At 40.3% G+C, this 27,500-nt stretch overlaps 3 protein-coding genes across 9 annotated transcripts in view; all 3 read right to left on the minus strand.

Moving 5' to 3' along the window:
- LOC138024545 (uncharacterized) overlaps positions 1-17,265 on the minus strand; it is a 29,074-nt gene extending 11,809 nt beyond the window's left edge. Inside the window, exons 1-9 of one of the 3 annotated variants that reach the window (XM_068871769.1) lie at positions 17,146-17,265; positions 9,950-10,003; positions 8,695-8,901; positions 7,702-8,477; positions 6,824-6,992; positions 4,515-4,825; positions 2,757-3,186; positions 1,556-1,791; positions 314-464 (exon numbers count right to left, since the gene is read on the minus strand). In XM_068871769.1, the coding sequence (XP_068727870.1) occupies positions 314-464; positions 1,556-1,791; positions 2,757-3,186; positions 4,515-4,825; positions 6,824-6,992; positions 7,702-8,477; positions 8,695-8,901; positions 9,950-10,003; positions 17,146-17,161 (2,350 nt within the window). In that variant the 5' untranslated portion in view covers positions 17,162-17,265. Of the gene's footprint in view, positions 1-313; positions 465-1,555; positions 1,792-2,756; positions 3,187-4,514; positions 4,826-6,823; positions 6,993-7,701; positions 8,478-8,694; positions 8,902-9,949; positions 10,004-11,401; positions 11,529-13,342; positions 13,424-17,145 lie in introns of those variants that run through there. The other 2 variants (XM_068871767.1, XM_068871770.1) reach the window with 2 other exon arrangements.
- Positions 17,266-19,784: 2,519 nt separating this feature from the next.
- The window catches only part of LOC138022848 (uncharacterized), an 84,117-nt gene continuing 76,401 nt past the window's right edge, over positions 19,785-27,500 (minus strand). Inside the window, exon 20 of the transcript XR_011126652.1 lies at positions 19,785-21,407. The gene's annotated coding sequence lies outside the window, so the exon portion shown is untranslated. The remainder of the gene's footprint in view (positions 21,408-27,500) is intronic.
- LOC138022849 (uncharacterized) overlaps positions 21,398-27,500 on the minus strand; it is a 27,907-nt gene continuing 21,804 nt past the window's right edge. For all 5 annotated transcript variants that reach the window (XM_068869833.1, XM_068869831.1, XM_068869834.1 and 2 more), the window contains 7 exons: positions 27,113-27,159; positions 26,681-26,809; positions 25,940-26,122; positions 25,527-25,636; positions 24,598-24,751; positions 23,874-24,019; positions 21,398-22,888 (listed from right to left, as the gene is read on the minus strand). In XM_068869833.1, coding sequence (XP_068725934.1) covers positions 21,520-22,888; positions 23,874-24,019; positions 24,598-24,751; positions 25,527-25,636; positions 25,940-26,122; positions 26,681-26,809; positions 27,113-27,159 — 2,138 coding nt within the window. In that variant the 3' untranslated portion in view covers positions 21,398-21,519. The remainder of the gene's footprint in view (positions 22,889-23,873; positions 24,020-24,597; positions 24,752-25,526; positions 25,637-25,939; positions 26,123-26,680; positions 26,810-27,112; positions 27,160-27,500) is intronic.

Genomic DNA, 27,500 nt, shown 5'->3' on the forward strand with positions numbered 1-27,500 from the left:
ATCGTGGATTTTATATGGCAAGGAAAAAATTGTTAACAGTGACAGCGCGGTTCAACTGCCAACTTGGCATGCGCATGTATGACCAAAGTTGAGGCAGCTTTGGACAGTTGTTTCTGCCTTGTCGCCTCAAAAACTTCGCGTGCTTAGGCTCCCTGGGCCACCTCAGCGTGGCATGGCTGTCAAACTCTCTACGACCTGTAAAACATGTTCAGGAGGTTTTTCATTGTTTGAGTGTGCTCAATGCTTCCTTGTGTTTTCCCAAGGCAGGAAAGCACAGATACTTCAGAAAAGCAAAATATTAATCCTCAATTACCTGAGTGCTGGATAATTTGGTCAAGCTCATTAGTGATGTCAGTAAATCTGGGTCTAAGTGCGCATTCCCATTTGCAGCACTTTTTTATCAGCTCATACTCGCTCTTTTCGAGGCAACTCTCCTGGGGTACAATTTGTTTAAGGTCTATAATCTTGTAAAAAAAGAAGGTGAAAGGGTGTGTTAGCAGCTATTCCGTGCAAGCAATCTATTAAGTTTGTGATCCATTATTGTTGTAACCGTGGCTCAGTATACGAAAGGAGGCCACGTCGGTGTACAGAGATTAGAAGTATACTATTTTGAGGTGAGAGCTCTATTTTTGTCTCAAAAAACTGGAATTGCAAGCAGTCCTTTACATTTCTTATTTGATTGGATCGTTATGAGAAAGCAGCTCTTGTGTGTTGTCGATTGCCTGATAAACCAGGCCAGAGATGCCTTGTAGTCTGCACACAAGCCTTGTTGCAAATGTCGTCCTCGTTACCAGAAAGTTCTCTCTCCACTCAAGTTCAACTAGTCCAAGTTCACTACGTTTCGAGTTCCACAAGCCCTTCCGTCGTACCGCGTTTTGAAAGGCTATTTCGCTTTTTTAACTTAAATTTTAAGTTCACTTCAGGAAAACCCGACAACTTTTAAGTAAAATGGAAGTTAAACACACTGTTTCACGTCAGCACGTAAGCGATTTTTATAGTTGAGTTTTCAGCTAATATTTTAAGCATTACTTGCTTCAGCGCCGTTTATATTTCGGGTAAATTGGAATCTTGAAAGGGCGATTGGTGAGATTGAGTGTGCCATATTCTTTAAGGGCGAATCGTGTGCAATCCTCTACAGTTAGCAGAATGCAATAACATCGGAGGCTATTTCCCTTGTTAATACCTACCTAACATTCTATGCGTGGGCTCCAACAACCATTATGCTCGATAAGCAAAGGCACAGGTAACTTTACGGTATTAAAGTTAAGAATGTATGTGGAATGTACGCAAACAAGTATTCATGCCATAATGTCAGCGAGGTTTTGTTTGAATGTATATTCCAGATCCTAGTTGTTCAAAGAAAGTTTACTTTGAAATGACCTCAAATTCCCTGGAGTAAGCACAAATATGCATTTCACGTGAGGTTGAATAATTATAAAAATGCTCTTTGAGAATGGACTGGGACTGGATTTCAAACGCCAAACTTTGACTTATTTCTCGTGCAACGTTATTCCCTTTTTTTTAAACTTGAACTGGATCCAAATCGAATACTTACTTGGTGAGAAACCTCTTCGTCCTCCGAAAGGTGCCGGTATGGAGTGCAGCCGTAGGTAAGCACTTCATACATTACAACTCCAAAGGCCCAAACGTCGGAAGCAGTAGAGAAGCGATGATTAGTCAAGCACTCTGGTGCTTGCCATCTCACTGGAAGATCCTCATTTGTAGGCTTTCCAATATACTGGGGAATCCTTTCACTTAAAAGTGAAGTATAACCCTCATATAACAAGTTTGCTGGAAGAGTGACGGAAAAATGAATCAACGATCCTTATTTCTTATGAACAAACATGAACTCCCAGTGGATATTTTTTAGTATATGTCGAAAGCCATCTCCTTTTTGGACCTTATACTATTTTTTTTCATATCATTATTATTGTGTTACAGCAAGAATTAAAGTTTAACCCCCTTAACTATTAGTAATTCCTGAACGAAACAAATGAGCTCATCAAAAATTGACTTGCTCCCAACTATGTGACTTCATAGCTCAGTTCGTAGAGCATTGCAACGGCATCGCAGAGGTCATGGGTTCCAATCCCGTCGAAGCCACCTGAATTTTTCAGATGTGTCTTTTAGATACAATTGTTTAAATTGTCCAGATAAGTGCGAGGATGACTTCTCTCATTCGTCTATTAGCACTTAGAATATTAGTCTGAGACCTAATCATGGCATTTTCGGTATTTGATGGAATAGGACCCCCATTGGCGAGAAAATCGTCCATACCTACATACATACATACATACATACATACATACATACATACATACATACATACATACATACATACATACATAATTGACCTCTCCCCATAGGGGCTTTTCAGGGTCAATTAATAAACGAAACAACAGAACACAACAACTACAACTGTTAAGAATCCCAACTGGCCGGAGGCAAACCAGTTGGCTATTTACAAGTGCAGCCGAGAAGTTGAACCAGGAACTACTAGGATCAAATTCAACGAGTGTCAGAGCGGGTCTGGAACCCGGGATCTCCGGATCTCAAGGCAAGCGCCCTAACCACTGGGCCACACTGCCTCCTGTCTGGCGTTAGACAGAGTAAAATCGTTTAATCTCATTCCGGTCTATGAGTCAATGGGTGAGCTTTCGAGTGGAAGTAGAAATTGGTAAACAGGAAGTGATATTCTCCCAATTGGATCATATAGGACTGGTCAAATTAAATTAATATGTGTTTTAAGGCAATACCTTGCTCTCTTTGTTCAAAAGTAAGAGGACGCAAGGAGTGCAATCCACTTAATTTGCACACAAAGTTGTCTCCCACAAGAATGTTTCCCGCGTTGACACAACGGTGCACCAGTCCCAGGGCTTCTATGTGCGAGAGGGCACGGCAAATGCCAACAAGCATCTTGAGAAGATCAACCGGCTGAACATACGGTTCCTTATCTCGGCGGAGATGAAGTAAATGCTGGAGGTTACCCCATTTTTCAAACGCAGTGATGATATGGAAGGGCATATTTATAGTGTCGAAACCAAGGAGGACAGGAAAATTCGGATGCTGAGATTCACTTAGTCGTCTCATGTTGTCAGCTTCGTTAATCAGTCGCCTTCTTGCCTCGAAATCTGGATTGTCTGCCAGAAGATGATTTTTCTTGACGTTCAAAACTTTGACGGCCACCTGGAAAAATGCATCAATCAATGGGAAATTCATAAGTATAAACGGTTTTCCAAGGGAGAGATCAGTGACCTTAACACCTTCATCTGTACTTTAGACGTGAAAATGTTTGGTAGGGTAGGAGGGGCTAGGTGTGGTTTATGCAAGTGTTAAGAAAAACAAGGGTTTCTTGATACTTAAGAGGTGCTATAATTGTTACCCTTTTCCCACACCAAACTCCCCCCCTCCCCTCTCCTCGTCTTAATCATCTCCCCCGCCCTAGCATATGTGGCACTTTTTAGTTCATACTGAGACCTTCCAAAGAGGAAATATACTGAATGAACGCAGATAGAACAGAAAACTGCTCCTAAAATAGATCTGGATTGTCTGCCAGGAGATAGTTGTTGTCACTTTGATGGCCACCTGGTAACATGGTACATCGTCAATCAATGGGAAATATTGATTTGCAAATGCCTTCCGTCAAATTAATGGCCAACGACATGAGTTTTTTCCAAGGAAAGGATTCGTGACCTCAAAGCCTTTAAATAGACGTTGCATCTGCACTTGATATGTCAAAGCGTTTGGTAGGGTGGGAGAGGCTGGGTATGGTTTATGCAAGTGGTAAGAAAAAAAAAAAGGTTTCTTGATACTTACAAGAGGCGCAATACCTTTCCCCCCTTCCCTCCTCCTCGAGTCAATCATGCCCCTCGTCCGAGCACTATTTTAGTTCATACTGAGACTTTGGGAAGAGGAAGTATTAATACTGAATTAACGCAGATAGAGCAGAAAATTGCGTCTAAAATAGACCAGTCAATACGTTCTCCCGAAGGTATAGACCGTACTCATAAATGGCGGCTAAGTAATTATTCTTTTGTCTTTATGCTAATCATCCTAACTATCCTCGAAAACACGAGCAAAATTCAAAATAATTTGTTTCAAAGTGAGGCTAGTTAGGATGATTAGCACAAAGACAAAAGAATAATTTCTTGACCGCCATTTATGAATAGGTCTATAAGCCATTGGGCAAAATACCATAATTCTCTTTGTTTGTCCACCTAAATTTTGCATAAGCATTGTTTTTGTTTTCTCTTGGGACCATTGTAAGTCCCAAGAGAAACTGGAAACAATGCTTATGCAAAATTTGGGGGAACAAACAAAGAGTATTATGGTTTTTTTTTCCGAAGTGGCCTATTGTGATGCGCTTTGGAGGTAAGGTGACGCAAAAAAGCGCTACACTACCCCCTTTTAGAGTAGCAGTAGTCTTTACTTTCCTTCTTTGTGTCAAATGCTATATGAAGAAGAATCTCAACAACAGCTTTCTTGACACAGCAATTTAGCTCCACTAGATTTACCTTTTTCCATTGAAACATTCCCGTGCAGATAAAGCACTCGGCGCTTTGGCTTACCATCGTCTTGTTTATTTCCAGGGTTTTTGTTTTGTAAATCGAGGATAGGTGTTCGATATGCCGCTCTATTGGAAGTGCTTGCGCTTCGTGCTGGTTGTGGGACAGGAAGTGGATCATCAACTTCCTGATCTCCGGATCAGAGCTAAAGAGAAGCTCTGAAGCTCTTTTCTCTACTACCACTCTGCATTCGGGCCTCTTCCGTACCTTCTTATCTATAAGAAGGCAAACTAAAGTACCAGCTGCCTCCTGCCTCATCTCTGTTGACAAAAGCAAAACAGTTCTAGTTAGCTCACTGAAAATGCGTTCTCTCTCCTTTTCATTGAACCGAAGGTGTACACGAGAACTCTCAGCTGTTGCTTCGAGAAGACATCTTAAATTCTGTTTCCTTCATCTTAGTGTAGTATCTGGTTCTCTTTTTGACTGGAAGTTTACGTGTCGGAGGGTCCCCAATAGGGTTTTCGGGATCCGGGATTTGGCTTTTTTGGAGCCCGGAATTCGGGATTCTAAAGAAATATGGCCTCAGGATTCGGGATTGCATTTATAGACCGGACGCGGGATTTAGCGTTATTACGAAGCGGGTTGCGTGAAATCGTCACTTTGAAGCCCCGAGATCCCAGCTTTCTGGCGGCCAATAATTTAAAATAAATTAAACTTTCGCCCTGGGCAAAGACGGAAACGACCGGAAATTTAAGTGTACGGCAGTTAGTGAGTGAGGCCTACACTGCACACTAGCGCGTGTTTAGCCTTTCAGTTTTGTAATTTGACTCTCAAGAGTATATCTTTGATTGACCGTCCTCCTTTGTAACATATGAGGGGCGGGGTTTTGTACATTTCTTTGAGCAATGGTTGTCGCTCTCTTGTTTGCCAGTCTTTCATAAGGATTTGTTTTAAGCTTGTTACTGCCGGGTGGTCAGTGGTGTAACGAAAGGCAAGATTCGTTTGCTTTCCTGTGGCTTTTGAAATCATGCACTTCTGATGGGGTCCATTGAACAACAAGATTCTCGGGCGAACTTCATTTACATTGGCGTGTTTTGAAATATTGGATGAGTTCTTCAAAAGTTCTATAATATGTTCTGAGAAGTCTCAGATCCTAGCTTTTCATTAAGCCTTTTTTGACTCCTCGTATGTGAGCACGAGAAGTGCGTGTATTGAAGTGTTTCAGTAGGGTTGAAGTGCGTGCGCACATCAATGACTGGATTGCTCTTGAACTGTTCGCCTTTGTAAATATTTGTATCCAGAAATGCCTCGTTTCTATGTCTGAAATTTCAGCCTTGAATTTAATTGTGGGTTGATGTTCAATGAATGACATCATTTCGGTTTCACTGAAACTGTGATTGCGAATACTTCAATTAACGTCAATAGACCCTTCTCCAAAATGCCGGCAGTGGATTTGAATGAGTGAAAAAATGGAAAAGAGCAGAAATAGAAAGAGCACCTTTACTTTAGTAACCCTGCAAAGTTTCAGCGTATAAGGTGTTATATCAACTGACAAAATGTAAGTGGAAATTTGGCAAATTTAAAGTTTTTTTATATATGACTGGGGGTACAAGCCATACCCCCAATCATACAAACTTCTGTAAATTTCTCATTTTTCAACTTACATTTTCGTAGCTGATATTACTCCTGATATGCCGAAACTTTGCAGAGTTACTAAAGTAAAGGTTCTCTTTCTATTTCTGGTATTAGTTTTTTACTTTAACTTATTTGAATTCTCGGCCGCCATTTTGGAGAAAGGTCTATTGGATCATGAAGGTTGGTGGAAAAGACGAACAAAGCGTATTCTAAATCAACTGTAGATGTAATAGCCTGAGTTCTATTTATCAATATTCAGGCATGGCTACGAGGCTTTGTCGTGAAATTTTACGGCTCATATCTGTTCACAAGTCTCAAGCTTAAAGGAAATTTCTAAAAGAAACAATATTCAAATAATTTAACCTTAAAGCCTCGTAGCCATGTGTGACTATTGATATATCGGACGTGGAGGTTTGGACATCATACTGTGTCGTCATTACCGGGATCAGGATTGGCCGATAAAAACGTTCGGGATTTCGGGATGAAGGAAAAGTTTTGGTCGCGATGGCGGGATTGAAGAACCCTATTGGGGACCCTCATGTCATGGTCGATTTGGAACATCACACCTTTTCGTTGGAGTTTCGAGATAAGACCACCGTTTGAACTATGCTTTGCCATCCGAAGCAAAACCAAATACTCATATTCTGTATCAATAGATGTCAGAGCAATTTTTACTGTATCACCTTTCGTGATATTGTTTTTTGCGATCTCGACGAGGAGTAATGATAAGGCCAAGCAAAACTGCCATTCTTCTCCACCACCTCCCTCAAGAAAAGCTTCCACAATCAGTCTGATCAGTATCATTGCTCGTCTTTCAGTATCCATTTTTGGACTAGGACGCTCAGTATGGACCTATGACCAGAGAATAAACTACATCATGCCTTTGAAATCAAACAACTGTTAACAATTAACAGTTCGTGTTTCAACTATGCGTACAGAAAATGGAAGTCATTTTGTGACCGTGCTCATATGAAGAGTCGTTTCTGCTTTCTTGAGTTGTGTAGCTCTGTAAATGGGCCAATCGGGGATCATCGCTCATCCCAATCCTTCAGTTTTTGGCGGTGCACTATGACGAGAGCAATTTTGGACCGAACTTTGGATCGAGAGCGCGCTTGCATGCTTAGCACCTGTGAATGCAAATTCTTGCAGACAGCGTGAATTTTTTTTTTTTTTTTTTTTGAAAATGTTATTCCCATATTCCGCCAAATTATAAAAACGGTGTTTTGGATTTCAGGATAAATAAAATGTTTGCTTAAAGAACCCGTTTGCATTCCTTTGAAAAGCCGTATTCTTGATCCGGAGTCCGTACCCAAAGATTCGAATAAAGAATCCTTTGCCGCTGTGCAGCAGTTAGTTACAACCCTTGACAAAAGAGCCCTAGTGGATCACGTTGCGCTGATTGTTCAGTTTTGAAATCAGTCAGGAACAGCTTGCGTCTGCTACGTATTGTTGTGTGATAATTTCTTCTTATAACGAGGCGTACTAGCTTGCCATAAGGGCTAAAAGGCACGGTATGGCATGATAACTCAGACAATGATTATCAATTTGTAAGTCTACGAACCTTTCCATGCAGATGGTACAAAATGCTGTGCAGCTCATCCCACGGTAAATTTTTCTTCTTTTTTCTCAGTATTTCAAGAAGAGTTAAATCCTTGCTCTCTTTTCTCGGATTTCCACAGAACTCTTGGCATTCCTCCAGGAAACTCTCCGTTCTTCCACCTGTTGGCAAACTATTGATAGGCTTTGAGAGACTGGAATGCGAAAATAGCATGATAATAAATTCTATGGAATAACGAAGGATATCCTTCTTTTTGTATTTTAGTTGCTTTTGATGTCTTTGTAGTTCTTCCACAATCCTTTTCAGATCGTTTTCCTGTTCTGTCACGAGCAGCTCATCTTGCAGAACTTCGGGCTTTAAGAGCAACGACAGAATGCGGCTATACACATGGAGTTTAAGGGTTCTTTCGGATTGTCCATCTCTCCTAAATACCCCTTTGTCGGAAAAAATGGACGACCTCATGATTCCTTCCAGTTCTAGTAGACTTCCATAGCCCCTTTCAAAATTATCTTTGCAGATAAGATGAAGAAGCAGTTGTAGGGAATGTCTCACGACTTGACCACCGCTAACACTGTGGCTTAGTTTGGCCAGCTGCTTGTAAACGCGTTCGTTTTTCGTGGAGCATCTACCCCATGATTCTTCTAGATGTGGAAGAATTTTAATGAGAATAAATTGTTCGTGGCCTTCTTTGCACAAGTCGCCAGCCGTGTCCATCTTCTGGATGAATTTTTCTGGGTTTTTGAAGAATGCCATAATGGTCCACTGACAATCATCGCACCCTAAAATCGTTGTTTAGAATAACAAAGCTTAATTAAAAACGAAAAAAAGATGCCTCGGATTAGTGCTTTGCAGAATGCTGGTGTAGTGATAGGGGCCATTTGTCGTTAAAACTGATCTCTTTGACAGAAGAATTTAATGACTATCGCGCAAAATTTCGTCCTGGACAGTGATCTTTACACCGTTAAAAAAAGAACTAGAAATATCTTATCGTGGTACCTTTCTGTGCAATAATTCCTTTGCTTGGTTTGGGATCACATTGGAAACTTCTTCCTTCCCTCTGAAGTTGGAATTGTTTGAAGACGCAGTAGGATCCTGGCTGAAGACTAACGACTTGCCACGGAGTATTAGCATCTTGGGGCGGGAATTCCTCATCTTGTCTGTCCTCTCCAGACTCAGATATAGTGAGAGGATTTGATTTGTTGGCTATGTAGGGAGAATAAGGGACCATATTGGTTATTGAGGTTTTCGTGGTGAAATTAAATATTTTGTTCCTTGTGATCATGGATTTCCATATGAAATTTGCTACACAGCTTACCGCCTCCCACCAATGTGGCCCAGGGTCGATTCCGGACTCGTGGCCATATGTGAGTTACGTTTGTCGAGGTTTTTCTCCGGGTTCTCCGGTTTCCCCTCTCCTCAAAAACCAACATTTCCCATTCCAATTTCACTTTCGAGAGAGTGGAGCTTCCTTGGTAAATATCATTAATTAAGTCCATGAAATTCGATATCATTAATTAATTAATGAAAGTCCATAAAACTCCATTTGTCTGAACCAAAACTGCTGTGAGGAACAACGATAACTGGAGAAATAGTTGTTTTTGGGAATGGACGGCAAAGAAGTGTGTTTAAATGTATTTTAAGTGCGGGTTAAAGGCATAGAAGTGATCTGTGCGAGGATTACTTCTCCCTTTCAGCAATAGAAAAACTCAGCTTAATAGACCAATTTCAATATATTAAACAGTCCAAAACAAAAGGCATGCCTTTTGTTTAAGACTGCATTTTAATATACCGAAATTGGTGTATTAACGGGTATTGTCTTTTTAGAGTGGTTTTCAATTGAGTGTCGAAAGTAATTAGTGAATTACTTTGGTTTATGACTACTTCACTCAGTGATTGGTTCAAAGTTCTCGCGGCATTTTTTCAACCAATCGGAAATGAGACCCAAACCAATCGTGGCTTGCGTGTGCAAATTTTCCCGGGCTTTGTGTGGGCTACTTGTAATTACTTCGAGTTTTGATTGGTTTACTGGATTGTCTCCGACCTTTTTGATTAGCCATAGTAATAACTTTGGTTTTGGTTTTACGACACTCACTTGAGAACTGCTCTAAGCCACGCTGGGTATTTCCCAATCAGACAGCGACGCGTCGTATTGTCGGCCATTATATATGTTTACTAATGTTTCAATTTCCTGTCGGAATGGTTGGTCTCCATCTTGCCTGCCTACTTTCCTTTGAAAAGTTCAATTACATACCTGAAGTGGTGGTGCACTCTGATGAAACTATGGAATCCAATGTCTCTATTGAACCTGAAAATCAAAGGAGTCGAGATTTTTAAAGTATGACTACGCCTATTAACGGTTAAAAATTTGACACTGGATATCAGGAAGTTTCAGGAACGTTGACGGCCACGTCAATAGGAATACCACAAAACAAGAGTATAATTGGTTAAAAGAGAAAAAGTCGTGCTGCACGTGTGGCACGCATTTCAGATCATTTTTGTGCAGTACTCTGGACCATAGCCACCACATTATATTTGTTTTACAGGATACTCCTCCCGAATTGTACGACGCGAATGAGTTGGCCGTATGTATTCACGAAAGATTATGGTAACGCAAAGTGATATTCTGAGGTGACGTTTTCGTCGGCGACGTACGCCGTCCTAGATTTTAAAGTCTCTATTCTAGGATCTCCGGTTTGTTTCAGGAAGCAATCGACCATTGCCCCAAGCAAACCAGAGTTGAATCCTATACCATTCCAACGGGAAAAAAACACAAACGGCGTTGATAGACATCGTAGGCGTTTTGCAGAGGAATGACTCCTCGTGGCTGTCATTTTATGCGCTAAACTTTCAGTGGATCAAAAAGTAACAGAAAGTAACCGCATGAAAGGTAATTTCATTCCCCTTAGGATCACGGAAATCGACGGTTTCTCATGCATGAACGTTTCCCCCGTGATTTTTCTAGTTTCGATATCTTCGTGATGTTTCATGTTTCAACTCGTGTGTAAGAATGCTGCTCGCTAATTTTCGCAATTCTCCCTTTTTATAGGCACTTGCGCAAACTTAAATATTGGGAGCCCTAGAACAAGAATTGAATTGAATGCCTTTCTCTCTGGTAGAATTTTCCTTATAAAAGAGTCGAATAAGAGGATTTGTATATTTTGTTATAAGTCTGTGGTTGATACTGATAGTGTTATACCTTATCTCGGGCAGACCTTAAGACATATATTTCACTTCAAATGTTAATTTCGCTGGAGTTTTCGAAAGTGAGCAGTAAGTGTTTGTTCACTACGTTCACTATCACTGGCATGTATTGATGATATTTCCTTATTCTTAAACAGCTCAGTTTATAGGCCTTATTAATGGATGAATGAGGCCACAGAAAAAACAATGTCTGCAGGTGTACGGTGTACAAGAGTAAGTCCTGTCCTTCAACGAGATAATAATTGTTGATCATAATATTGAAATGCATTCGAGAATCGCTAAACATCTGTCTATGCTAAGCTTCCAAAACACTGAGGACGAAGGACTTCGCAAACGGGCCATGCACCCGAGGGATTACATTGGCTGACTTTAGTGCTTAAACAACTTCCTCGTAATCAAAGATCAGCTAAATTCCACCACAACCCGCCGCCAGTCACATTACGTTTCAATATTCGTCCAAGCAAGCATGCACATTACTCAGAAAATGAACAGTCGTACTTACCAGTTGGCAAAGCCATGTCAACCCCTGTAGCCACAAAGGAACAGGCTTATTTAACTAAAGGTAGTTTTTCCAACCTTTATTAAATCTATTTCACTTTTACGGGAAAACCTCTCTGAATTAATATTGCCTTGGTGGATGTGATCTCATACCAGGAATTTGATCTCGAATTGATGATGTAACTAGCGCTTGTAAGTTTAAATAAGTGCTGTTTTTCTAGTTATAAGCTGCTTGTCTTTGGCTCAATGTGCTTCATTTCGTATTGCAATGCAGCGCATTGCACACATTCCATGTACAGGTAGTTTTCAAGCTTTATTAAATCTATCTCACTTTATTAATCAAAAAGATAAACGCTAAAAGGTTCGCACAACGTTTCGACATCGTCGAGATGTCATTTTCAAGTGAAAGAATAAATTATAAGCCGCATATAAGTACAAAAATTGTTGAATAAATTAAATCAGGAAATGGTTCAGTGACGGTTAAGTGACAGTCACGATTGTTCTACCGAGTCACTTTGTGTGTTTTTGATGGAGATTTTTCTTTGATGAGCATCATCTCATATATGAGACAGTCAAACTTTGTGTCGTATTTGAATACGAAGACGCGCTATTATAGGCGTGGTGCCTTAGTCAGATACGGATGATTCATTTTTTCAATCTCGTTTGGTGCGAGGCTTACACCAACGTACTAGCCCAAGTTTAGCCGCACACAGAGTTCTGTGTTAATTTGTACGCTATAACGCTCCTTATGGCAATTTGTCAGTAAAATGTCATGAGATGTTATCCATCGTTCTTGTTTTTTAATCTCCATCCCATTTTCATTTGTGCCTCTATGAATTCGAACAAAAGCGGAGCGTGAAGCAATTCCTTATATAGTGCGTCTTCGTGTTTAATACGTGGACAATAAGCAGTTTCACTTTCGATTTTGCGATTTATTTTAACGTAGCAAAAATCTCCCAAAATGTTTGTCGCTGATCGTAACTTTTTATATTCTATATTCACGGTTCAAAATTAATGTTGTTTTCATGTCGTAAATATTTTATTCTCAATCGACAGTCCCGGAAACTTCCTTCTGCTCTTTCTAAACACTGTGTATCAATAGTTATTTACTTTTGAATCAATATTTGTTTTGCATAAAGCAAGCTAACAAAATCTGTACCTTGCTGAGTTCGCATTTGTTAGCGTTAATCGTATTTTCGGTCCGATGCTTCTGTTTTGTGAGGGGTATGTTGTTTTGGTCTCCCATCCAGATACTAACCCCGGCGGAGAGGAATTAAATGCAGTGAACTTTAGTATTACAAAACTCTCAGATGCTCAGAGGGCACACTTAAACTTGTAGTGAAGAGAAGTTGTGAGGGAACTTGAAAATTATCAACATGTCAGCCCAGAAGCCAATGTTTCTCGCCTCTCTTTTATTTGTTATTCTTCAGATACTGGAATGCTGTACTTCAATACCACCCAATTCAGTGCCTTCTGATTTTCTGTAACACGTACCACAGGCAACCTAGTGTATGCTTCACGGAAGCATCTCGTTCTTAAACAGCTCAGTTTATAGAACCTTATTAATTAATGAGGCCAGTTAAATGTGAAAAGGCTTCTATAATAATAGGAAGCTGTCAGGTGTCCAAGAATAAGTCCCGTTCCTCAACGAGAACACGGAAATAATTGTTGATCATAATATTGAAATGTATTCGAGAATTGCTAAACATCTGTCTATCCTAAGCTTCCAAAACACTGAGGACGAAGGACTTCGCAAACGGGCCATGCACCCGAGAACTAGGAGATTAGATTGGCTGACTTTAGTGCTTAAACAACTTCCTCGTAATCAAAGATCAGCTAAATTCCACCACTTTCATAATAAACAACCCTCCGCCAGTCACATTACGTTTTAATATTTGTCCAAGCAAGCATGAATATTACTCAGAAAATGAACAGTCGTACTTACCATATCTTTGCAAAGCCATGTTAACCCCTGTAGCCACAAAGCAACAGGCTTATTTAACTAGAGGTAGTTTTTCAACCTTTATTAAATCTATTTCACTTTTCCGGGAAAACCCCTCAATATTGCCTTGGTGGATGTGATCTCATATCAGGAAATTGATCTCGAATTGATCACGCAAACTAGCGCTTGTAAGTTTAAAGAAGTGCTGTTTTTCTAGTTATAAACTGCTTGTCGTTGGCTCAATTTGGTTCATTTCGTATTGCAACGCAGCGCATTGCACACATAGCATGTACAGGTAGTTTTCAAGCTTTATTAAATCTAATCAAAAAGATAAACGCTAAAAGGTTCGCACAACGTTTCGACATCGTCGAGATGTCATTTTCAAGTGAAAGAATAAATTATAAGCCGCATATAAGTACAAAAATTGTTGAATAAATTAAATCAAGAAATGGTTCAGTGACGGTTAAGTGACAGTCACGATTGTTCTACCGAGTCAGCTTGTGTTTTGAGTAATGGAGATTTTTCTTTGATGAACATCATCTCATATATGAGACAGTCAAACTTTGTATCGCATTTTTTCAGAATTGTGAAGCATTGATCTGGGATTTTGTTTTGTAAACCATGTTCTTCCCATCGATGTTTGCCAATCGCAGAATATTGATGTTCTTTTTTTACGAAGTCCGCATCGCACGGGAGGCGCGGTGGCCTCATGGTTAGTGCGCTCGACTCCGGATCGAGTGGTCCGGGTTCGGGGCCTGGCCAGGGACATTGCGTTGTGTTCTTGGGCAAGACACTTTACTCTCACTGTGACTCTCTCCACCCAGGTGTATAATTGGGTACCGGCGTAATGCTGGGGGTAACCCTGCGATGGACTAGCATCCCAACCAGGGGGGGAGTATAAATACTCCTAGTCGCTTAATGCTACTGAAACCGGAGATAAGCGCCGGCCTGATGGGCCTTCTGGCTCGTAAGCAGTAACTTTACCTTTTACCGCATCGCACGAACCTCATTTATAATAATATATAACAAGTTGTTGGTTGACCAAAGGCGGGTTTTTGTCCTTGGATCTTGAAAACATTTTCAAGTTTTTGGCTAGTGAAGACTGGTTGCAAATCCGCAGTTAATTTCTTGTTGAGATGGCAAAGTTGGTGTTTAACAGAATCAGCAGATTTTTGGTTGATAAATGGCAACACTATCCTGATCTAGGAATCTTGAACATCACGAGTGGTGGTAGAGCCATTGCTAAGAGATTTTTGGAAATTTTTGATGGTATTTTCTATAAGCTCAGTTGGGTATTGTTGGGTATTGGCCTCTATTGTGGTTCGGGTCATCAACTACTGTTTGCAAGGTCAATTACAAAGAAAAACAGGAAGAGGATCGCGGTACTCTCCCTTGTCGTTGCATGAAGCAAGCTTTGTGCAAAAGATGTTTCCCCTTTAGTTCAGAATAAAACAATTCGACTGGAGAGGACCATAATTGATTCTGATTGCGTAATAAATTAGTAGAGTTTTTAAGCTCATACATTTAAACGGTTTCAACATTCGTTCAACAAAAGTTGAACGGAAGTTGGACAAATGTTGAAAGCAAAAACAAATTTTTCCGGCTGGCGGATTCGATTATTGCACCAAGAATTGAGCCTACACTTTGATGCGCGGAACCAAGAACAAGAAACCAGTCTGAGACCCTCTCGTCCTGATTTTGGCCTAATACGGCTGGAAATGTTGGATGAAGTGTTCAACTGAACGACTTCAGCTCCATCCAAATTTTCTAGGCAAAAGACACGTGGAATCGATGTTAAATGAAATTTAAAAGACAGTCGGTCTTCAACATTTTTTACCCTTTGAACGCACCCAACAATAGACCATTTGCGAATTCTCACGACTGGACTGGATCTAGCATGAAATGGAGGGTAATGCCGGCAAATCTTTTTAAATGCAAATTAATTTACCCGCATTAGTCTCTATTTCATGCTAGATCCAGTCCAACCGTTAGAATACGAAACTAGCCTATTGCCCGGGTTAAGAATGAAGGTTAAAGCAAATATCGAAACCGTTTAAATGAGACTTAATACAACTGATGAAACACTTTACCCAAATGTATAAGAGATTGAAGTAATATGATTACTGTAACAAACTGTAAGTAACAAAACTGATTACATAACTGGCACCGGTGGCTCAGTTGGTTGAAGGCCGGGCTCCCAAGCGGGAGGTCGCGAGTACGATTCCGGTCGGACTAACTCTCAGGGTCTTAAAATAAAGTGCTGCGTTTGTAATTACATCCGCAAATGGTTAGATTTTCAACTATTCTCGGATAAGGACTATAAACCGAAGGCCCCGTCTCACAACCTTTTTCCTGTTAAACTACACTGTAGGACTTTGAAAAAACAATAGCCCTCAAAGTGTATTTGAATACGAAGACGCGCTATTATAGGCGTGGTGCCTTAGTCAGATACGGATGATTCATTTTTTCAATCTCGTTTGGTGCGAGGCTTACACCAACGTAGTAGCCCAAGTTTAGCCGCACACAGAGTTCTGTGTTAATTTGTGCGCTATAACGCTCCTTATGGCAATTTGTCAATAAAATGTCATGAGATGTTATCCATCGTTCTTGTTTTTTAATCTCCATCCCATTTTCTGGCACTGGAAATGTCTTTTCACGGTTCCGTCTGTTTGTTGCTGCCTGTTGATCTCTTGGATAATCATTTGTGCTTCTAGAATTCGAACAAAAGCGGAGCGTGAAGCAACTCCCTATATAGTGCGTCTTCGTGTTTAATACGTGGACAATAAGCAGTTTCACTTTCGATTTTGCGATTTATTTTAACGTAGCAAAAATCTCCCAAAATGTTTGTCCCTGATCGTAACTTTTTATATTCTATATTCACGGTTCAAAATTAATGTTGTTTTCATGTCGTAAATATTTTATTCTCAATCGACAGTCCCGGAAACTTCCTTCTGCTCTTTCTAAACACTGTGTATCAATAGTTATTTACTTTTGAATCAATATTTGTTTTGCATAAAGCAAGCTAACAAAATCTGTACCTTGCTGAGTTCGCATTTGTTAGCGTTAATCGTATTTTCGGTCCGATGCTTCTGTTTTGTGAGGGGTATGTTGTTTTGGTCTCCCATCCAGATACTAACCCCGGCGGAGAGGAATTAAATGCAGTGAACTTTAGTATTACAAAACTCTCAGATGCTCAGAGGGCACACTTAAACTTGTAGTGAAGAGAAGTTGTGAGGGAACTTGAAAATTATCAACATGTCAGCCCAGAAGCCAATGTTTCTCGCCTCTCTTTTATTTGTTATTCTTCAGATACTGGAATGCTGTACTTCAATACCACCCAATTCAGTGCCTTCTGATTTTCTGTAATACGTACCACAGGCAACCCAGTGTATGCTTCACGGAAGCATCTCGTTCTTAAACAGCTCAGTTTATAGAACCTTATTAATTCATGAGGCCAGTTAAATGTGAAAAGGGTTCTATAATAATAGGAAGCTGTCAGGTGTCCAAGAGTAAGTCCTGTCCCTCAACGAGAACACGGAAATAATTGTTGATCATAATATTGAAATGTATTCTAGAATCGCTAAACATCTATCTATCCTAAGCTTCCAAAACACTGGGGACGAAGGACTTCGCAAACGGGCCATGCACCATTGGCTGACTTTAGCGCTTAAACAACTTCCTCGTAATCAAAGATCAGCTAAATTCCACCACTTTCATAATAAACAACCCTCCACCAGTCACATTACGTTTCAATATTCGTCCAAGCAAGGATGCACATTACTCAGAAAATGAACAGTCGTACTCACCATTTGGCAAAGCCATGTCAACCCCTGTAGCCACAAAGGAACAGGCTTATTTAACTAGAGGTAGTTTTTCCAACCTTTATTAAATCTGTTTCACTTTAATTACGGGAAAACCCTTCTGAATTAATATTGCCTTGGTGGATGTGATCTCATAACAGGAAATTGATCTCGAATTGATGACGTAAACTAGCTCTTGTAAGTTTAAATAAGTGCTGTTTTTCCAGTTATAAGCTGCTTGTCTTTGGCTCAATTTGCTTCATTTCGTATTGCAATGCAGCGCATTGCACACATCGCATGTACAGGTAGTTTTCAAGCTTTATTAAATCTATCTCACTTTATTAATCAAAAAGATAAACGCTAAAAGGTTCGCACAACGTTTCGATATCGCCGAGATGTCATTGTCAAGTGAAAGAATAAGTTATAAGCCGCATATAAGTACAAAAATTGTTGAATAAATTAAATCAAGAAATGGTTCAGTGACGGTTAAGTGACAGTCACGATTGTTCTACCTATCAGTTTGTGTGTTGAGTGATGGAGATTTTTCTTTGACGAACATCATCTCATATATGAGACAGTCAAACTTTGTTTCGCATTTTTTCAGAGTTGTGAAGCATTGATCTGGGATTTTGTTTTGTAAACCATGTTCTTCCCATCGATGTTTGCCAATCGCAGAATATTGATGTTCTTTTTTACGCTGGTGAAGGTGGCGCGCAGTGTGACCAACATAGTCCGCATCGCACGAACCACATTTATAATAATATATAACAAGTTGTTGGTTGACCAAAGGCGGTTTTTGTTCTTGGATCTTGAGAACATTTTCCAGTTTTTGGCTAGTGAAGACTGGTTGCAAATCCGCAGTTAATTTCTTGTTGAGGTGGCAAAGTTGGTGTTTACCAGAATCAGCAGATTTTTGGTCGATAAATGGCACACTATTCTGATCGAGCTACAGTTGAACATCACGAGTGGTGGTAAAACCATTGCTAAGAGATTTTTGGAAATTTTTGATGGTATTTTCTATAAGCTCACTTGGGTACTGTAGCTTTTGAAAGATAGTTTTAATTTCATTGCACTCTGTATTGAACAGATCAATAGTCGAGGAGAGGCTGTGGGCTCTCTGTATCATTGTTACTAACAACGATTTCTTGTATCGGTTGTCTTGATGGCTTTGATAATGTAGAAGGAGTAGTATGGCTTTGATAATGTAGAAGGAGTAGTATCTCACTTTAAATACGAGAAAACCCCTCTGAATTGCTTTGACGGATTTTAATGTTATACCAGGAAATTGATCTCGAATTCATGGATTAAACCAGTGCTAGTACGTTTAAATGAGTCCTGTTTTTCTAGCTATGGTAAGCTGTTTGTTTTTATGTCAGTTTGCTTGATTTCGTATTACAATGTAGCGCATTGCACACATTACAAGTAACAAGCGTAACAAATGGATATCCATGAAAATATTCTTCACATTTCGATTTTATTCGTTACCTTTCAGTAAAGACTTCTGTTTTTCATTACGGAAAGAGAATCGAATTGAAAATAACACTAATTTGATCATTTAAGCCGGGTCTCTTGATTGGTTTTGGCACAATTTTTTTAGGGATTTCGTCATATGCGATTTGGGGGTAACTAACAAAATTACCTCCTCCCTCTTAGTACTAAGCCCTTGCCCTCTCCCCTCCGTCTTCGATGCACAATACTTGCTAATGCTTCCACATGCCTATTTTACAACATCTTACAAATCATTTTGAAGTGATTTGAAATTTATCGATCTAAGTAACCAAACAGGGTAGGATTTAAGAATAAGCATCAATTTATTATTTCATTGTTTCTCCGACTGAATATGCTCACAGCCCTTCCCCGGTAAGGTCCACAGCAGGAGCTTTTGCAGCAAAATTAAGAGCACGCTGAAACAATCCTTCATGTCTGGGCATGATCACTGTATCATGAGTAATATCTTTAAACCTCTGGTTTTAAAGGAGTTGAAAAAGAGCCTTTGTTCAACTTGACACCCATACAGCGCCTTAACTTTCCCAGACCACGAGCCCTGCACTTAAATATTTGAGTTTTGTACTCCTTAGTTTGTTGTAACGGTAACTCGGTTTGAAGGTATAAGCATGATGCAACTCGAAATAGCCAGCTAGCGCCAACGATGATGATATGTTTTACTGAATTAGGTCAATTACAACTGACATAACAGTGTATCATGATTTGCTTACAAAGCAGTATTTGTTTGTGATTGTGGTTCGGGTCATCGACTACTGTTTGCGAGGTCAATTACCAAGAAAATCAGGAAGAGGATCGCGGTACTCTCCCTTCTCGTTGCATGAAAACAGATTAGGTCCCAGTCGCTTGTCGCTTGTCGAAATTTTAAAATGTCTCGTGTCGGCGTTTTGTCAAGGGTTCACGTCGCTGTCGGAAACTGAGCGACATACATTTGTCCTTGGGGGGGGGGGGGGGAGGGAAGATGGGGGGATGGGCACACTTCGAATTGACTGGTACATAAATTCGAGGGTTTCGAATCTTGTCATTTCCTAACATACTGTAGTGTGACACCTTGTCCTATGTGTCAAATAACCGTGACAGCGTGATGCAGAGATTAAAAACGGGACTTGAAGAGATGATTTACGCTTGGCGTATCATTTTATTGTTATTGGATACATGTACACGAACAATATTGTGTTAAGTCGGTGCTATACAACCGACGTTTTCTGATTATATTTTTTTGTCAGTGTCTGAGCCTGTAGCCAAGTGTTGTGCGATCACCACAGCCCACCGACTCAAAGCGAATTTAATTCGAAATGAATTCATAATGTGCATATAAAATGTCTAGAGCATTGTGCTATATAAAAACGCTCTGTAAGTCTTCAAAGTGTACAAATTTGTAGGGTGCTACAATATCAATTTCGAAACTGTTATTTGCTTAGCTCACTTTGATTGCACCTATAAACTGCGGCCCAAATGCAAACACTCACCGTCGGCAATTGCCAAGGCCAACACATGACCTATTGGAAATGTTTTTAACGCTTTCATCCTCAAGCTCGAAACGTTCATTCTCCCAACTAATACCATAAATTCTTTGTCGGTTGCTTATGAGAATTTGGTGTTATATCAAGATCACACCTCTTCAACCAATAATTATATTCATTCCCAATACCTATCTGACTCGGTCGGTTTTTTTTTATATTTAGGAGAATTTACATGCTGAACACTCTTTGCACTCAAAAGGTTTTAACTTTAAAAGTGAGCAAACTCGTGCTGGCAAAGGCAAATAACGACTGACACACGCAAATTTTAAGTTTAGGCCACCGCATTACTCAACAAAAATATGGAAATTCTTTTATGTACATGATTAAGCGACTTTAAAGCTGTATTGGTTTTGACACTCCTCTAGTTTGAATAAAGAGTTTAAATAAATAGAGTTTAAATAAATGAATGCAACTTAAGACCCAAAGTCTTGACATTCCTGCTAGTGTGGAGGCGTGATAATGGGGGCCTTATACCTGACAGCTATTTACATTTTACTAACAGAAATGAACGCTGATGAGTAAGATACTAGGCAGTAGCAATGAAACATCAAGGTGGTGAATGGTAACTTTGTATCTTCTATTTATTAGACTTGAAATCAGAGTGGAAGCAATCCGTGTCTGATTGTCGTATTGGTTGCAATTTATGAACCTTAAGTAACTACTCTGAAACCAATATGATCGCGAAATATCTTGGCAAGAAATACGCCATTTTACAGTTGTTTGCTCAGTGACCTACCGTATGAATGGCTGCGAGGCCTCCGGTGACCTTGTATTGATACAGACCTCACTGCTTTTATCATGTAAATTGTTTTGTTGTAATTCTAATTAGTCTTCATTAACATTACAAAAGCACAAAGGTTTGTATCAAAGCAGGTTCACCGGCATCCTCGCTTCCATTTTTAGGCCACGTAACTTAGCTACAACTGTAAAATGTTCTATTGTTTCTTAATGGAGGGAACATGGTTTTTGACTGCTTAATCCATTGACACCTCACACGCCCTAGGATGCCTTCAGTTGACGAGTAAAATCTTCTGGCCGTTAGAGTAAAATCAGAAAGTCTCACTCCCGGGGATCAATGGGCTAAGGTGCAACATGTCATACACTCTCTCTTCTGTCGTATTTCTCAAGATAAATCCATTGCTACTGGGTTCTTCATCAATGTTCAATGGCCAGAGTACGTGAATCTTTTTTGAGGTATTGTTGATGGCTCAATTTGGGCACTGTGCAAACAAAGCTTAAATACTGCATGTTTTCGATGGCGTTTAAGACACTTCCGTTGTAAATGCCCTGAATACTTAGAGGTCATAGCAACCTGAGGCTTTGATGAAGCTTATGCGAATGCGCATTCAAAGTCTTACAAACTGAGGTCGACCACAATACTTGTCAACTGCCTCTTCAATACAGAGTTGTGTCTTTCCCTTGTTGTTGCTTGTTCCTGGAGAGGGGATTCGTCCCTTTCATCCTCCATCAGCACTGTTTCACTTTCATATACATGTTTTCTCTGTGATTCATGCGGTGATGTTTTATTCTCGCAAACGTTTTCCTTATCATCAGGTTTGCATTTAGCTTCCCTCTTGTACTGGGAATTCTGTCGCTTTTTCCTTCTCATCGCGTTCTTTCTTCTTAAAGGAGGGGTTCGATCACGTGCGGGCTCTCCATTTCTTTGGCATTCAGTATCTTTGGGAATATTTCTTGGTTGTTGGTAATGAACTGGGGGGCGATCCACATCCATCTTGTTCGTTTGCGTAGTCTCAATATCGGAATTTCCACTTTCTGTTGTTGTACCAGCATCACCCTGCGAGGATGTCGTTCCTAAATTTCCCTCTTGGAAGGAGTTTGGCTCTACGTTACATGCTTCTTCGAGGGTCGCATACCCCGAGTACCCGTTTCCATTCAAAATTTCAATCTGTGAATAGCCCGAGTTTGCAATAGCACAATCGTGAATATCTTTCTCAATTTCGGGTTCCCTTTTTGCCTTTTTCTTAAGCTGAAAACTCAGTGTTTCCCCTGTTCCTATCCGAACTTCTTGAGCACTTTTGTAGTGTATTTCATTCAGTTCGCAATCTCTATTTTTGGTGGCGAAAGCTTCCTCTTTGTCGACGTGAATTTCACAGTTTCCATCTGCATCTGAAGCCTTGTTCGCTGCGTGTGGAGCGTGTCTAGCTCTTTCCCATTTATGGTTGTTGCATTCGTAGCCAGGTGTGTGATAAGCACCACCTTTGTTTCGATTCAACCCCCTGCGTGAGAGGTTAACGCCAAATTTTCTTATCTCAGCATATTGAGGTTCGTCCTTGGAAAAACTCTCATTTGCGTACATAGCGTTCTGGTTCTCCTTGATCCTCTTTTCAAAGTCAATGCTTGCATAGAGAAGATCACTTGTTTGATTTCTAGTTTCGCACGGACTCGCGAGGCCTGTCACAGGGCACGAATTATCTAATACTCTTGCTTCGCTGCTGTTTTCGTATGGTGGGCTATATGAAGGATTTACGAATTTTTCAATTTGTTCCTTGGGGCAATAAACATCTGATCTCTCTACATACGTATACTGGTGTTGAGCAAAGAACTCTTCAGAACACATTCTCTCCATGTTTACTTCAGAGGGGTGGCTATCTTCATCTAACACGTGAGGCGCGTCAGTCTCTTGAGAGACAGAAAGATCCGGCCATTCGTCTTCATTGTGTCTTCTCAACCAAAGCTTCATAATCCAAGACTTCATCGGTTCCCTTTTAACCAAAAGAACAGATTAACGCAGTGAGCAATCTATTCCAGCGTATTGCACTTTAAACCCATGCGAGGCCCTGATCATTTTTTGCCCTGACCAAATCGCGTTGTCGAAATAAATCGTCACCTCCCTGATCAGAATTGTATTTCAACCGTTCATACACATGTGGCAAGCAAAATAACTTAGCAAACTCATAGCCAGTGCTCGAAAATACCAGTGATCATTGTTTAACGCCTTATCCTTAAGCTACCATTTACATCAAATTAACTAACTATAGAGCGAGATCCCTTGAGCTTGATGAATCTCTACCATTCGCAATTTTGATTAAAGGGAAGGTTTGATATCAAAGCATCTCGTATGACGTCATTAGGTTTTTCTAAATCGTACCTAGGAATCCACCGAGCAAAATTTGAAGAACTACTGCTTCAGAGAATACAAGATATTTTCTCAAAATATGAGAAAAGCGGGATTCAGGAGCATATGGTCCCTTGTGCCTAAGTTACTTCTCGTAATGCTCCATTATCCTGTAAACAGCAACTGTGGAAATTTGTGAAATTCCTCAAATTTTCTCAAAATAAGTAACTTATTGGATTGAGTAACTTAGAGGGGCAGGACTGTCGTATTGGCGAGAGTACTGGCTTTCCACCAATGTGGCCTGGGTTCAGCACCGAAGACTCGGCGTTATATGTAGGTTGAGTTTGTTGGTTATTTACTCTGCTCCGGGAGGTTTTTTCCCGGGTACTCCGGTTTTCCACGCTCCTCAGAAACCAGCATTTGATTTGATTTGCTTTAATTTGTTGATTTCAGCTAAAAGTGTCCCCAGTTAGTGCTCCAGCGCTCGAACAACTCGACATTTAAATAACATTTTTTTCCTTTTTAAGCAATATTACACGATAATTTTTTTATTGTATCTCTGCGGACGGCCTACTGAACGTGCAACAACCCAGTGACCTTTGAGTAAAAAATGTAACTCTACATAGAAATACCTGCTCGTGAGACAATCTAAAATAGCGAGGAACGGAGGTCTCTGCTTTGAATCGAAAGCCCAACACTGATGCATGAGGATGTAGATCCAATCAGGACAGCATTTGGGCTTGTTGAGTGGACCGTTGTCTCTCTGATAAGGCAGAATCTGTAAGAAAGATGATGATCATAAACAGTTAGTTCATGTTGGTGGATCACCTTAGTAAAAGTCATTCAGATTCTTGTATTAATGATTGGTAAGAAGCTTGCTAACTAATACTAGAAGAACTTCTCAAGAAAATTAAGGCAAGGCTGCGATTCCTTTTTTTTTTGGACGTGGTTACCAAGCCCACGAAAAAGTATTGTGTTGCAAAATAAATACGGCGGCGAATGCCAGATATCTGTAGTCGCAGTGTTGTTTCCAACTATGTCGGGTTTACACAGTGGCTTTTTGCCCGTTGAAGAATTCAATACTCGTGGGTTTTTACAGTTACTTCAGTGGCGATCAATCAGGAATCATTTATCACCCGTTTTTACTAAGGTACTTTGGAGGAGGACGCTGCAGATAAGGTAAGCTACTTTTCGCTTGTTAGCCATGACTTACTAGTTGGTCTTTTTTTCCTCCAAGGACTGTGGATGCTTCAACAAAAGTATCCGTTTTCAACATTGTGGGCCCTTGAGTGAAACCTTCCCACTCCGTGTGCTAGATAAAAACTGAGGAGAGGCTTCCGCCATAATAAGCTTTACCTTGTCATTGTCAAGCTCGTGGTAAGGTCTGCAAAATTGTTGTTCTTCTTGACCATATTGGTACGATGCATAGAGTTCCCAGGCCAGAATACCAAATGCCCACACATCACTGGCATGCGAGTAATATCCATCCAGGATAACCTCTGGTGCACTCCTGTTGAAAAACGGCGTCTTCTGTGTGATTTTTTTCAGCAATGTTTTCTAAGAGGTACACGCAATTTGTTTTACTTCATCAATCTTCGTCATGTTCAGGATGATTCTGCGCAACGCGTACGCTACGTAAAAATGAGAAATGGGCCTTTCATGTGGCACCTTCGCTGAATCTAGATCATAGCTTAATTTTGAAATTTTGGTAATGAAAAAAAAGGGATAATTCGAGGATTTAGGGAAAGTCGTTTTGGAACAGAGCGAAAACTTGTGACTGTCACGATCCTTATATGGCCATGCCTGGCCTGAGTGGCGTCCCTTCAGAAATGGAGACAGTGTGTCAAATTAGTAACGGTTAAACGTCATTCGAAGATGTTTTTCACCGTTTCCTTAAGGCGCTATTACACGGTGAAATGTTTCGTGAAATTTGTCTCGCAATGTTTTGGCAACATTATGGTGGGACAAGTTGCACGAAACATTTCACAGTGTAACATACCCTGCAACAGCCAAAATCGTTGAGAGACAAGTTGCAAGAGCCGTTGCCGAAAGTAGAATTAAGTTCTACTTTTCGTGCAACTTGTCTCCCAAGTTGGCCGTTGCAGGGTATGTTACACTGTGAAATGTTTCTTGCAACTTGCAACTTGTCCCACCATAATGTCGCCACAACATTGCGAGACAAGTTGCACGAGGCATTTCACAGTGTAACAGCGCCTTGAAGCTCTCTTCCCTTAGTTCCCGTCCCTTTCTTTCTTTCCCATTTTTCTAGGCAGCTCATATCTCACCATCTACTGGCATCAGGTGGCATGGCAACTTGTGCAACACACGATGTACTAGTGCCTTCATAAGCCCTCGTTGAAAGTCTTATGGAGCGTCCCAGTCTACCAACTTGAACCTGCAAAGAACCATTGTCAGTCATTTTATCTTGATAAACCTTTACTGAACAATTTCATTTGAGATCACGATCGAACGAGCATCGCCTCCTTCAATTTCTGGCCTTACGTTTGGACGCACCAGAGCTGCCTTAAGCAAGTTAGGTGCGCCAAAATATGTCATATATTCCGACGGTCGAGGGTTCATTTTGATGTTCCAGTTATAGTTCTGTTTATATTTTTACGGGGGAATAGCACTCATTTTTAAAAATCATTTATTCAATCAAAATTTGTCGTAATGATGACTACAAAAGTGACCAACTTACCTGGTTTGGTGATACGACATTGACGTACTCAGCTCGAAGAGCCCCATGCACAATGTGTTTATTGTGAAGGTAATCAAATGCAGAAGCCACTTGGGACAAAAACATTTCTATGCTTTCCTTTTTGCACTGTCTTTGAAGAACGTACTCTTTGAGATTGCCGTAGGGACAGCTTGGACGTGAGCCCTGACAAACAGATCATCGGTTAAAAAACGGCCTGTCATGGTTCCGTTCTGCATTACAGTAAGTTTTTTTTTGTTGTCAGTGAAATTAGGCTTACTGTTTTATGAATTACTGCTGGCTTACATCCGATAGTTTGTCAACTTGAAGGCCTTTGGAACCGGTCTGTTCACACTCTTTGGCTATATGCTGCCTTTGTAATGACTTCTGCAAATGGTTAGACTCTCTTGTCTTCTCGCCGGGATGGAGACAAAAAACCGTAGACCCCTTTTCACAACCCCTCGATTTTCATAACCCTCTGGGACGTAAGAGAACCCATACACCATGTGCAAGGAGTAGGGCATGGAGTTCCCGGTGTTGCGGTCTGTCCTGTGTGGTATATCATTGTTGACAGGTCAAATGCTCGCAGATACTAGCTACACCAAGCTACTCTAAATCCGAGCGTAAAGAAAGATATTATTATTATTATTATTATTATTATTATTATTATTATTATTTTGATGATGATGATGACGATGATGATGATGTCCCCACAGGATATCATCACCAATGTTGGATACTTACTATCCAGCGAAATGAACTGAAGAAGTCTTGTTTCCATATTGGTACAATGTTAAAATGATTGAGACAGCGAAGCTCGTTGGCATGCTGAACATCTTGTTGTGAAAGTCTCTCCCACTTCCATATGCACCCCTAAAGATGTTGAAAGGATTGACAATTATACGACTATTTTCAAGACGCCTGGAATTGTATTCCGGCATGTACATCATTGTTGCTCGATCCCTCACGAGAGGTTTTAGAAATCATATTACTCTACAGTCATTCTACGGTAGTTAGCTTGAGATGCTGTTAGAAAAGGCTTTCAAAGCTTTTATTTGGAAATACGGTAAAAACGGGTATATCATTTCAAATATTTTGAGATATGCCTTTTGCCCGTCCTTGCCTATCAGTCTTATCGGCATAAGAAAGAATAAAATGGATAATATGACTTCTTACTTGATTTTCTTCCATAAAATAATCTGCCACGAGGTCATCATAAACATCTGGGGAAAGAGGCAAGGAGCTAATTAGTTGAACCATTATTCATATTTCACGATACATTTTATTAGGGTTTGACAGGTTGTAAGGCATAACAGGTCTTATTGGTATGGCATAAGAAGGAGTAGAACACAACTAACTGAGCGTAACTTTGGACTGTTTTCCAATACAGCCTTGTAATGATTCACACTGATCACTATTGAAAGCCCTAACTAAACGTGATACATAAGGTTGTTTTCCTCTAGGGAACAACTTGTATGACAGCCGTGGCAACGTCCAGTAGTGTTATCAGGAAGCTGTATTCCACAAGTATGACGTTTTAAGTGCGTTGTAAATAGCTTATCTC

This window comes from Montipora capricornis, chromosome 11 (genome assembly GCF_036669925.1).
Source record: "Montipora capricornis isolate CH-2021 chromosome 11, ASM3666992v2, whole genome shotgun sequence".
Taxonomy (NCBI): Eukaryota; Metazoa; Cnidaria; class Anthozoa; order Scleractinia; family Acroporidae; genus Montipora; species Montipora capricornis.